Raw genomic sequence first — 13,563 nt, 5'->3', positions numbered from 1 at the left:
AGGCTGCTGAACTACAGAGGGGAGAAGCCTCTTCCCCAAACAGGTTCAATCTTTCTGTTCATTTGTGTAAGACTGCAAAAGTACCGTGTTTTGATGTTGGAAGTGGAAAAGCCACTTCCAACCCTGAGTCAGGGATATCTAAGTTAAGTTATCGCTCAGGTGAGCAGCTTTTGTTTTGATCTGTTTTCTGTTGTATGCACTGTGGCAGTCTCAGTGCCTGGGACTGAATAAACCAGGCATAGCCTGTTTAAAGGAACAGTACGTGACGCCTCATCATTTAACCTACCCTAAAAGACCGTGTTCTAAACAGTCCCGGACAAACGACGGAGCCCCGGAGTAAGCCGTTTGTCACATAATATATATATATATATATATATATATATATATATATATATATGCAATTCAGGTGCTTTTGATTAGTCAATGAACCCAACCATGCAACCTATCTACTTATTTTTACAATTAAGATATTCTACCAATCAGAATAGCTTAGTGAGGGTACTTAAGACCATACATGTCACATGATGGATCACTACTTCTGACGAAGCCGAATGCAAAATGCGTAGAGTGGTGATTCTTGGAGACGCTCAGAGCGGAGGGAACTGTCTGTGTGTTTCTCATGCTGTTTCCTGCATCCGGGTGCCATCTGTCGGTGGTGACGCCTCGAGAGACGCTGAGACCAGCTGTCTCCTTCCACCTCTCCCCGTTTTTCCTCCCTAGACATGTCTACCAATGCTGTTTTGTATCTTGGAGAGTGAGTTTGCACTCTTGTTTAATTTTATCTATAAACTTAGCTTTTTGACCATCTTCATTATTGTGCGCTCTCGTCTCTTACTCTGAGATCCTAAAAAGCTTTTGAAGACCGTATTAACCCATTCCCTGCCATGATGGATATATGCTTAATTGATTTAATAAAAAATGTGAGTGCAATTCCTACCCTGCTATATTCTATTTACCAACATTGAAGAGACAATATTGCACTATTGTGTTTCTACTTCTCTTTCCTCTTTAGCAAATAGTGACTTCTTAGCGACTGGTTAAATTGTATCGCAAAGATTTATTTCTTACTGTCATCAGTGGTGGCGGCAGGTAGGTCAGAACTGGGAAAATCTCCCGTAACAAAGCCCCCTCACACCTACTGAACAACGCTCCCCCACACTGGACAGCGTGGGCCCCCGTGATCCCCATTCCCCCACACTGGACAACATGGGCCCCCGTGATCCCCACTCCCCCACACTAGACAACATGGGCCCCCGTGATCCCCACTCCCCCACACTGGACAACATGGGCCCCCATGATACCCACTCTGTCCCACTAAACAAAGCGTGCACTGATCCAACTATGGTAAATAATGCGCAGGAAGTTGAGGTAGATGAATACTAAACACATCCACCCTGTCAACCTTGGCTTTAGCAACAATATCCACCATTCACTAAATAATTGATCAATCCCATTCATCAATTCTATGATGTCAACAACAAAGAACATAACCCAGTATGCAAATAATCCCATTGCCTGTAGAACTCAAGTAAGTAAATACCCCCCTATGGTGTACAAAAATAAGTGCGCTGAATTCTATCGGTGAGGTATAGTGAAGTGATTAATAAAAGTAGGAATACTGAAAATACACAAGTAAATACTAGTAAAAAAAGAGACAGTATTGCGGGTAGTGAATAAACACAAAAACCTTTCCTTGTAATTGAGGGTATGCTGCTGATCAATAGGATGGCTGGGACATCACAATCTAGAGATATAAAAAGAAGTAGCTCTCCACTACGAAACGCGTTGGATTTAATTTGTGCTTAATTGACCTCTCAATGTATCCTCCAAATATTTTTTGGTGATACTAAGGTTATATGTGTTATTATAATTTTGCAACATTGATCCTTGTGGACCATCCTCTCCTCTTGTCACACGCGAGTGCTTCGGTGCTCCTCTGGCGCGCCCTGCATCCAGAGGTGACTATCTACCTGTGCTTACCTGCTGGGGCTGGGTGAGAGGTCCAGAACGCTCCTAATTTGGACCGTTGCTACTTTGTATCTGAGCCGGTATCCATCCGGGCGGCTGTCAGACTACCCGTTTCATTATGGTGTCCATCTCCCCGCCTGGTGTTCCTGCCGAACTTCGAGCTTATCATTGCCATGAGAGCTTGCTCCGCTGTAATTTGGAACTATCTGTGCCGGACTGCGCACTGTACCCACGTGTAACGGGTGCTTGCCGCAAACAGGACGGTATCGCCATGCTGAGGTGGAGATAGGATACACTGGCCTGGAGCCGGAAGCCGTGTCCGGATTGCAGGTATCGTAGTCATGGGTAGCCGGGTCAGGGTTGGAGAGGTAGGGATGGTAGGGATTCCTTAGCCGAGGTTGAGGATTGGAGCGTTGTGGATCATAGGGGTCACTAGCCGTGTCGAGGGTTGGAGAAGTCAGCGGAGTCAAACAGAACAAGGTAAAGCAAGGCGAGACGAGGCAGAGTGCTTGCGACCAGCACAACGTCACAACAGTTTTATGCTCAGCCAACTTCCTGGTGGAAGAGGCTGCGCCTAAATAACAGGGTCTGCGAATCAGATGCAGGAATACTCCTACACACAGGAGAGAAGCTAGAACCAATCAGGCGACTGGAGCTTGATGGGGGCGGAGCCTGCGCCTGATCCTCACACTGCGGTAGTCTTGAGGCTGCCTACCATCCCCCTTACCAGGCTGGACGCTGAAACGAAGGCCTGCTCCGATGTCCAGGCTTATGATTTTATACCTCAATGCTTTTAACTGCTGATTTTTTGTACGTGTTCACTCCGCTCCTCCTCCCTTCCCTTTTGTTACCATTAAATATTTTCAATACTGCACTATGAAGGTTTTGCTCCCTTTTTTTTTAATACCCCCCTATGTTTTACTGTGAGGTGGTGTTAAAAATAAATAAATAAAAAGGTCTTGTTGAATATGTAAATATGCTCTGCCAGGCGCCGCTGTGCAAGGAACAGCTAGGTAGAGACAGCTGCGGATCTACAGAGACACTGTGCACTGACTACATTTACACAAATTAACACTTTGGGGGGAAAAAATGTATGGTAATTTATTTATCAGAAAAGTGAGATCCATCAAAGAAATATAATAATCTGAAGCCATATGGCATCTTTCACCCGCTCACGGCTTATTCTTACTTTGTACTGTTTTTGTTTAAAACGGATGTTTTGTGACTTGAGTGTGATCTGGATATTTTTACGTTGTGGATCAGTATCAGGGTCGGCGTAATTGGAACTTCCCTGTGGGGTCAGGAATAAACCATCTCTCCCACAGCTCAATGTGTGCACTGGGGAGCTGCCAAGGCTTGTATCTGCCATTCCAGTGCAGCAGCTTGGCATCCTGAAGAGTGTTCTGAGGGAGCAGGTCATCTGGACTCCATCCTTCAAATTGAAATGCAAAGGACATGGTTAGAGTTTAAAATGATCAAACGCCGAAAGCAAGTTTAATTTTTTCATGTATATATTTGACAAAGTAGAGAGCATCTACAGTACATGCCTAACACATTGCACCACCTTTACTAAAGGAACAACTCCTCCAGTTACTTTAAAACAGCAGAATGTGGTTTTTTTTGTTGTTTTTTTTAAATAGGTGGTGAAGCAGGCGGTCTCCGGAGCTTAACCTCATTCATTTCAGCTCCGGGGACACCCGGCTTCCGAGATACTTGCCTTTGTACTGTAGGTAGCAGCTCTGCATGTTTAAATGTCCCGGTCATGCGGGCCAATAGGAAGGTGCAATGGGTGATGTCACGGCTTCCTATTGGCCTGCGTGATGCAGGAGCTTTAAATCCGCCATTTTGTCTCACACAGCCCAGCATCATTTAAAAAAAAAAGGAATGCAGGATTGCTGTTTTAAATTAGATTCATTTTCTTTGATACAGTTGGTGCTGCTTTATGCCCCCGTTGTACAGCTTGGAGACGTTTTCCATGTCAGGGAAGCATCGGAGCCCAAAGAAATGCATAGAATCAACAGCATATTGTATAAGGGCCGAAGTGTCATTTATATTTTAGCCTCCTTTAAATAAGGAATTCCCCTAAAGCTGCCGCCTGCTGCATTACACAACTGGGTCAAGGAAGTAGAGAGTAAGCAAACCAAATCAAAGATAGCTGCTTCCCCATTTTAGACTCATGAGTTGTACCTTTGATGAAGCTGGTTACAGTGCCGGACTTGTGCATAAGCTAACCAAGCTACAGCTTAGGGTCTCACAATACAGTATGTAACTATATACTATACCAAATAAGTAAACATGGGAAGGATGTTGATCCAGGGAGTAATCTGATTTACAATATTTGGAGTCAGGAAGGAATGTATTTTTCCTCTTATGAGATATCATTGGATGATATGTCACTGGGGTTTTTTGTTTGCCTTCCTCTGGATCAATATACTGTAAGTACGGATATAGGATAAAGCAGCGGTGCGCAAATTGGGGGGGCGCGGGCGATTGCAGAGGCCCCGCGCTCTTCCCCAAGGCATTTAAATTAAAGGTCATGTGACGTCATGGTTGCCACGGTAACGTGGCGTCATATGACGCTGCGCGAGGTAAGGTGGGGGGAGCTCTAACTGAAGGGAGCAGGCAGGGGGGGGGGGCGCCGCAAATAAAGTTTGCGCGCCCCTGAGATAAAGTAGCTGTTGTCTAAATTTAGCATAGGTTGAACTTGATGGCCGTATGTCTTTTTTCAACCTCATCTACTATGTAACTATATGAGGAGCCTCAAAAATAGAAAAAGAATTTGCATTTCAAGTTTTAAAATCAGATGATAAATAAAGACGTTATGGGAAAAAAGAAGATTCTCTATAAATATGGACATTTTCATTCAAATATGACCCTAGGCATCATGTGCATCAAAAGTGACAAACTTCACAGCTTATCATTTGAAGACATCCTCGTTGACTTTGCTCTCCAAAAATCCAGAAATAAAATGTTCTAATATTAATATCAATGTGATGTGCACACTGTTCATTTAGCCGTACACCATCTTTGTATATAACAATGCTAGTATAATGCTTTCATTCAATTCCGTTTCATGTTTATATTTTCAATGGTCTCTTCAGTCAAAATAATAAATCTTATTTCTAATTTTTGGGGGCTCTTAAACTTGACATAGCTTAGGGCCTCAGAAGGTCAAAGTCCGTCCCTGAACTGGTAACAGACACAAACAAACATACAAAAAGTTATTTGTGTATATTAAATGTCTCTTTACTTTATAGGAGGGGGAGAGGTGGAGGGCGAAACCTTTATACCCACCATCAGTCCACAACAGAACTCCCTTCGACTGTTACCCCTACACCCAAACTCTCCTGCAATGTTACCCCTACACCCAAACTCTCCTTCACGGTTACCCCTACACCCAAACTCTCCTTCACAGTTAGCCCTACACCCAAGCTCTCCTTCACGGTTAGCCCTACACCCAAACTCTCCTTCACGGTTAGCCCTACACCCAAACTCTCCTTCACAGTTAGCCCTACACCCAAGCTCTCCTTCACGGTTAGCCCTACACCCAAACTCTCCTTCACAGTTAGCCCTACACCCAAACTCTCCTTCAATGTCACCCCTACATCAAAACTCTCCTTCAATATTACCCCTACATCCAAACTCTCCTTCAATAGTACCCCTACATCCAAACTCTCCTTCAATAGTACCCCTACATCCAAACTCTCCTTCAATATTACCCCTACATCCAAACTCTCCTTCAATATTACCCCTACATCCAAACTCTCCTTCAATATTACCCAATTACCCCTACATCCAAACTCTCCTTCAATAGTACCCCTACATCCAAACTCTCCTTCAATATTACCCCTACATCCAAACTCTCCTTCAATATTACCCCTACATCCAAACTCTCCTTCAATATTACCCCTACATCCAAACTCTCCTTCAATATTACCCCTACATCCAAACTCTCCTTCAATATTACCCCTACATCCAAACTCTCCTTCAATATTACCCCTACATCCAAACTCTCCTTCAATATTACCCCTACATCCAAACTCTCCTTCAATATTACCCCTACATCCAAACTCTCCTTCACTGTTACCCCTACACCCAAACTCTTATTCAATGTTATCGCTACATCCAAACTCTCCAAACAGGAGACCAGAAACGCCTGAAGGTAAAATCTTAAATTATTCTTAGTGTTCCCAGCACTCCAAATGAAAACAAGAAAGTTAATGAAGCTTAGAAATAATACTGTGTACACACAGAAAAAAAGGACATACTATAACAATATGCAAATGCAAAAAACAGGTAATAAGTGAATGCAGGAAGGGGAGGAGGGGTATTGTATATCATATCGCAGTGTGCCTTTGTTCTAAGGTCCCTCTTCTGATAGGGTGTGTCAGGTGTTTAAGATATTAGGTTACACACAGGTTGGATGACAGATTCCATTTCATGTATAACTGTTTGCATTTATACAGTATGCACATATAACTGTGTGTTTACCTTCAACTTTTGTTTTTAAAGATTGGGAGGATTGAGTTGTGAGGGAGTTGGGAAGTACCATAGTCCCCCCCTGTGGAGGCTATGAGAATGGGCCTGTAGAAGGGGTTCATTACCCCAAAACGTTGCCCCCCGCATCTTCATGCACAGACATCATTCCCCGTCAGAGGTTTCCCCACCCTACCCTCACTTTGCCATTGATATCACAACCCCCTTCCCTTCCCTTCCTGCATTCACTTATTACCTGTTTTTTGCATTTGCATATTGTTGTAGTATGTCCTTTTTCTGTGAATTCACAGTATTATTTCAAAGCTTCATTAACTTTCTTGTTTTCATTTGGAGTGCTGGGAACACTTGGTGTGTTTAATAGTTTATTTAGGAGAGGTTGGGGGTCTCTTCACTGTTCCCGCGCACCCACAACGTATACATATCTGTACTACAGCTCTGCGTACGGTAGTGCGGCCCATACAACGTACTTTCTTACATTATTCTTATTGCTGGCAGCATAATTGAGGTGGAGTGTGCCAGTTTTGGGGGAAATATTGCTCATTTTTAGTGCCCCGCTGGGAGGTAAGCGAGTAAGCAGGATAGCTGGATGTATTAACCCCTTTCACATACATGTGCACACAGGTGCAGCGTACGTGATACACTATAATTAATCTCACTATTTGAGGCCAGTGAAACAGTGTGCAGGGCTATACACGGCAAGCAGCTCTGCAGCGGAAGTGATTCATTTTTGCGGTCCATAAACGGCTGTTCATTTCAAATCCTTTAAATATCCAGTATTTTTTTTTTTTAATATAGAGTTGTAGGCAATGAAGTCGGATCATGCTGCAACATGGGGGCACAATCCCACCGTGTATGTTACCCAGGAATACATTGTATATGTCCATTTCCAGGTCTTTTACAAGGCAGGGATACCAACCAAACACGTTGGTGGTTAATAAGAAAACATGCAAGAAAAATGGTTCTTATCTGACATACATTATTATATTTCATAGGGGACAACGACAGTTGCTACTTAGCAGCCATTTTGCTGTACAAAGTGTAGTAGCATTGTTAACTGTAACATATACTATGTGCATCATAACATGTCTGTATACACTTAGTTATAATTGCATTACTTCTGGAATGTGTGCAATGGAATTGGTTATAGTTGAAGCAAACTTTCATGGACAGTCATCATAAAGTAATATTGAAGCATACTCACCTAGGTGTCGTATGTGCCAGAAAGGAGTAATGGAAGAGTATTTTTCGTGGAACACAATAAGCATGGGAGGCGTGGCCACACCACCGCCAATGTTACTGCTGTACAGATTCTCTCTGTGGAAACACCATGGGATTGATAGAGCGACATAAAGGAAGAGTGCGTGGAAGTTTGTTTTTGATGCATTGCTGCATTTCCTGCTCGCGTTTGGCCAAAGCGTTAGCCAGAGAGACTTAAGACTTGGTGGATTTTCAGGACGCAAATACAAAATAAAAAAATTGACACACAGAGAGGAGCACCATTTGGTTTCATTATAGTTTGTGCGTTATATAACTGCTCTCTAACTGCTCCTACTACCGCTCCCTACATTTGACACACACGGGGCAAAACGTGACGCAAAAACTTTGATGCATTGACACAAAGACGCAAGAAGAAAATGATGCATTTTGTGTCAATTTTGCTCAAGATTTGCCTTGGTACAACACCCTCCAAAAGTTTAAACCAATTCAAACACGAGTTATTACCTATATATTATGAATACAGAAAGATAGTGACACAACTAAAAAGGTGCTCTGGACCTACAGTGTCAATGATTGGGTCAATGATTTTCTGAACATTAACTGGCAAGCAATAGCAAAATCAGTATTTTAATGAATGGCTCTGACACCTCTGTACAAATCAACGTAACTGGAAGAGGAACCTAGGGCCCAGATTTACTAAACTCTGCTAGACTACTTTACGTGACATTAGCTTAATTTAACATCACATTAATAGTAACGCTGCATTCACTAAAGTTCATAATGTAAAGTTGGGCCATGTTTTCTCCTGTAAACAGTGTAATGTTGATTATAATGGGCATTTGTGATTATGAGATTCAAATGATATGCAAATATGGTGTTATCATATAATCTCCTACTCACTAAACTCTGTTGAGGTTAACGTGAGAAAATGTTGTTTCATAATGTAAGTCATAACTAAACCTGACGTTCCTCCCATGAACCTGAAGAAGGGCTTTTGTGGTGTCTGGATGGGTGTCACGCCAGAGTTAAGCATGATTTAAATAGCATAGCATTATTCTCCAACTTTATTTCCCTCCCCTCTCTTCTCTTTCTCCACTTTCAGGGTCTGAAGAGAAGTAACACCAAGACTTACATAACGTCATGTAATTTAGACTTTCCGAGGACTAGTACAATTGCTAGAACTACACATTGCAAATATTACACGTAACGATTTCCTTCAAAATATTTCTGGTGTCAAACTGATCCAATAAATACCCAAACGAAATTCTGCTTGCTGAAGACAGCCAACTAATAACTTTTCAGCTAATAAGATATTTGGTTAACGAAGACTTTCTAGACATGGATCACATGATCATCAGTCTTTATTTGGCACCAAAGAACCAAATAAGGCCCAGAACCTCAGAACTCAGTTATTGACTTATCGATAAATTGACTTCTCTTGGCGTAGCATTACTGTAAGTGCTAATGGTGATCTTCAAAGCTCACTAAGGCCCGAGGCCCCGCTGCACGCGCCCGCACGGCCGCCTTGCTTCCTGGTGGTGCGTGCAAGTCACTGCACCGCGATCTGTGGTCTGCAGTTGACTTTTTCCTGCGCAGGGGGTGTGGCCAAACCGAGGCGGGGTTTTTTTTGCAGGACAAACGCATTCATAGAATTCACAGGGCTACTTCCCACGTCCCCTCATAAATACTCAGATTAGTGGCTTCCAGCCATATGTAGAACGAGTCCAGCAAAGTTTCTCACAAGCTGAGTGCTGCCAGTTAGTACGAGTCCAGCATCAGTCATTTTCTATCCTTCTTGTAACTCCTCCCCTCCCCTCCTCAGTGGCTGACTGATCATCAGAAGCATGTAGCGTCAGCCGGCTGACGCGTCACAGCACGCAGTCAGCCATGTCGGAAGTAGTCAGCGGGGACCTCCAGACTGGAGGTAAGGTGCTGGTGGCCCGCGCGCACGCCGCCGACTGCAGCGGGTCCTTAGCCTAAGGCAGTGTTAAGTGCTGCTTTCAGCAGTAATGTGCCCTAAGGCAGTGTTAAGTGCTGCTTTCAGCAGTAATGTGCCCTAAGGCAGTGTTAAGTGCTGCTTTCAGCAGTAATGTGCCCTAAGGCAGTGTTAAGTGCTGCTTTCAGCAGTAATGTGCCCTAAGGCAGTGTTAAGTGCTGCTTTCAGCAGTAATGTGCCCTAAGGCAGTGTTAAGTGCTGCTTTCAGCAGTAATGTGCCCTAAGGCAGTGTTAAGTGCTGCTTTCAGCAGTAATGTGCCCTAAGGCAGTGTTAAGTGCTGCTTTCAGCAGTAATGTGCCCTAAGGCAGTGTTAAGTGCTGCTTTCAGCAGTAATGTACCCTAGTGTTACTATAATGGATGTTAGCGTTAACGACATGCAAAAGGTGTTCCCTCTAACACCCCCTATTCAGAGAGCTCCATTATACGATAGTTACGAAGGGATTTAACCTGACGTTAGTTAGGCCATATCTAAACTTGGCGTTACTCACATTCAGAACCTGAAATAGGTCTTTTACAGGGTCTGGATCAGTGCCAGATGTCCCAATAAGTCAGGGCCTAGAGCGGCAAATTTCCCAATCACCCCCCCTTTTTTTAACCTTTAATATAGAAAAAAAATATGTTACATTATTACCTTGTACAGTGGCATCTCTTCCTACAGCGTCCTGTTATATATGTATGTATGTATGTCTTTATATAGCAAATATAAGTGCAGACGTATTGCAATAAGTGAATAAATGTGGCAGTGTCTTGGCTCATATGGCTGTACTACTCACAGGACTAAAGTGTATATATAAGCAGTTGGCAAATAGGGTTGCCACCCTTGATGGTATAAAGGCACCGGACCCCCTATCGATACTCCGTCAGCATAAACCGCATGTATAAAGAGAGAGAAAACTACATAGTGCGATCAATAATATAAACTTTATAAAAAATGAATGGGTAAAAAATGCGCACTTACAATGTGCTAATATAATAAAAGCATTGGTCACAAATTGTGAGTAGGAGTTGTCCCGAGCAGCTCACCGCCTCCCTGGGTCATCAGGCTGAATGCCACGGCACTGTATCCACGATCGGAGCCTCCCTCTGTGCGCCCGTCTGATCCTCTGACGTCACGGCTGCAGGTTAGGTTCAGCTACGGGTCGCCTCCAAGACCAAAATAGGTCTGCTGGTTTCCTCTACGCGTATTTGGAGGCGACCCGTAGCTGAACCTAACCTGCAGCCGTGACGTCAGAGGATCAGACGGGCGCACAGAGGGAGGCTCCGATCGTGGATACAGTGCCGTGGCATTCAGCCTGATGACCCAGGGAGGCGGTGAGCTGCTCGGGACAACTCCTACTCACAATTTGTGACCAATGCTTTTATTATATTAGCACATTGTAAGTGCGCATTTTTTACCCATTCATTTTTTATAAAGTTTATATTATTGATCGCACTATGTAGTTTTCTCTCTCTTTATACATGCGGTTTATGCTGACGGAGTATCGATAGGGGGTCCGGTGCCTTTATACCATCAAGGGTGGCAACCCTATTTGCCAACTGCTTATATATACACTTTAGTCCTGTGAGTAGTACAGCCATATGAGCCAAGACACTGCCACATTTATTCACTTATTGCAATACGTCTGCACTTATATTTGTGTATCTTGTTTTGTTTTCTCAACCCATTATATGCTCCCCCTGGATGTTCTGAGATACTTCTAAACTTTGGAACCCGTGAAACAGGTCCCACCAGTGAGGTTTGAGCTGTGGTTTTTTGGTCACCACTTATATTTATTTTATCATTTACACCATTACTATTATATATTCACTTCATATATAGCTGTTCGCGCCTTTTTGTTCACCTATTTACACAAGTACTGGCTGTCTTTATATAGCGCCATTAATGTAATGTTATCATGGCACTGTAACGTCAAATGGCGTTGTGTTGCCATGACAATGTGATGCCGCATGGCGCCGCAACATCATGATGCTGAGGAGGAGGGGCCGCGCATAGGAGCGGCAAAAAGGTAAGTGCCAGTGGGCGCTAAAATTGTAAAACCGGCCCTGGTCTGGATAAGTGTAACATCACAATTAGTTATATAATGCCCATCACATTGTTATTTACACGGTTCTTTTCCTCTGCTGCCTGCTCTTTTTTTAACCTGAATTAAACACCTATTCAGGGACTTGATGGGAGTAACGCTGCCTTTGGGTAAGACATACGTAACGCCATGTTACTTAAAGCTATTGCAAGGCAGTGCTCACTTCACATGGCGTCAAGCCTTAAACTAATGAGATCATGAACAGCCGTTGTTTTTGCATATACCGGTAATTAGCTTTGTGGATTTGCGTTAACCTCAGGGAACATAACGTCCATGACTGATTTTGATAACATGGTGTTATAAACCTGACTTTACAGAGGTTTGTGGATCTGTCCCTAAGTTGGCAGTAATTTATTTGGGGGCTAGCCCTCCTTAGTACTTAACCGTTTCTCTCCCAATGTAAGGGTCAAAACGCTGTACGTACTCAACATTCTTCTTCATCCATTTTTCCAGTTTCTTGGTAATGTGTTGCTGCCTCCACTCGGTCATGTTAGCTACGAATACGCCTGGGTTGAAGGAGCAGGTGCTTGGGCTGATGCCGAGCTTTTGAATGGTCTTCTTCCTGTAGTCGAGAAAGCCCATGTATGTATTCTACGAGAAAAGAGGACATTTTATGCATATCCTGTGTCCTTCCTGGGACAGATTTAATATCACAAAACTATGAATTCCACAGCAGTAAATATTCAGATTTTTTTCGCAATAAACTTGCTTGTAGTGAGTCTTTAAAATAGAAAATACCTACCTATTATCCTTTCCTTCCCTCCTGGCATTTTTCTAAAACTCCTGTACACTCAAGTGGTGTTACCCTCTCTTTAATTCCTTCATATTATAGGAACACCTATTTAAAAACTAGATTTCCTACACTAACATGACTCATTAGGTAATTGGGACGCAGTCAGATAACTATCCACAGTACATACTATCCAGTACACACTCCATTTGTTGTTATCTTCAGGAGGGGGAGGTTTCTATGTAGAGATTCACACAAGTGATTAAAACAAACTTACTTTCTTCTACTCATGTTTTGTACTTGGATGCCCTCTTTTCAGTATAAAAAAAGAATAATAAAGGCCATTAATTCTAAAAAAGTTTCCTTTTAATTTTGATAATAAGCAGAGCTAATAACGTCACAGCTTGTGCGTTTCACGCTCTTAGACATCTGAGGAAGCCAAATAAATGCGTCAGGTGCAATTTTATCCGATGCCAATCAGAGGTATCTTTGTGCTCTGTCTTGGCTCTTTTAATATGAAAAATAAAAAGGAAACTATACTTTATTATGTTTTTTTTGTACTGTATTGAGAGAATTAGGGAGACAGATATTAGTGGAAAAACCTTAAAGCAATTCTCTTTCAATCACATAGCCATTTCCGTTAAAGAAAGCGGTTGTGCTGTATATACAAAGCTGTGGCCATTTCCTTTAACTGCAGGATGAGATTCTAAAGAAGTTCGTCATTTCTGAAACTGGTGATAAATTATGTATCATGTTACAGAGAAATTGAATCACACCAGATGATTATAAGCACCTTTTTAATGCATGCTACAATAGGCTGCGGCCCCGCTGGCGCTGAGCGTGCTGAGCGAGCAGTGCTTGCCGCTTTTAGTTACATAAATGTATATGGGCAAGTCCCTGCTCACATGGTGTGGGCGCGCTTGTGCGCGGGCACGCACGCTCACTCAATTTTGGCGCTTGAGTAAACAGAAAAATGCAAGTTTCAAGTGAGCTCAATTTGCCCGCAACCCCCCCCCCCCCCCCAGTGCATGCTTGCGAAATACCAAGGACACCCGGCGCTCATGCTTGGAGA

At 43.1% G+C, this 13,563-nt stretch overlaps 1 protein-coding gene across 2 annotated transcripts in view; it reads right to left on the bottom strand.

Annotated features, from left to right (window-relative positions):
• Positions 1-3,049: 3,049 nt before the first annotated feature.
• The window catches only part of GLT8D2 (glycosyltransferase 8 domain containing 2), a 73,186-nt gene continuing 62,672 nt past the window's right edge, over positions 3,050-13,563 (bottom strand). For both annotated transcript variants that reach the window (XM_075600591.1, XM_075600592.1), the window contains 3 exons: positions 12,186-12,352; positions 7,667-7,779; positions 3,050-3,400 (listed from right to left, as the gene is read on the bottom strand). In XM_075600591.1, coding sequence (XP_075456706.1) covers positions 3,234-3,400; positions 7,667-7,779; positions 12,186-12,352 — 447 coding nt within the window. In that variant the 3' untranslated portion in view covers positions 3,050-3,233. The remainder of the gene's footprint in view (positions 3,401-7,666; positions 7,780-12,185; positions 12,353-13,563) is intronic.

This window comes from Ascaphus truei, chromosome 5, assembly GCF_040206685.1.
Source record: "Ascaphus truei isolate aAscTru1 chromosome 5, aAscTru1.hap1, whole genome shotgun sequence".
In the NCBI taxonomy this organism is placed as follows: Eukaryota; Metazoa; Chordata; class Amphibia; order Anura; family Ascaphidae; genus Ascaphus; species Ascaphus truei.
The sequence above is the reverse complement of the archived record's forward strand: the minus strand, read 5'-3'. Positions and strand labels throughout refer to the sequence as shown.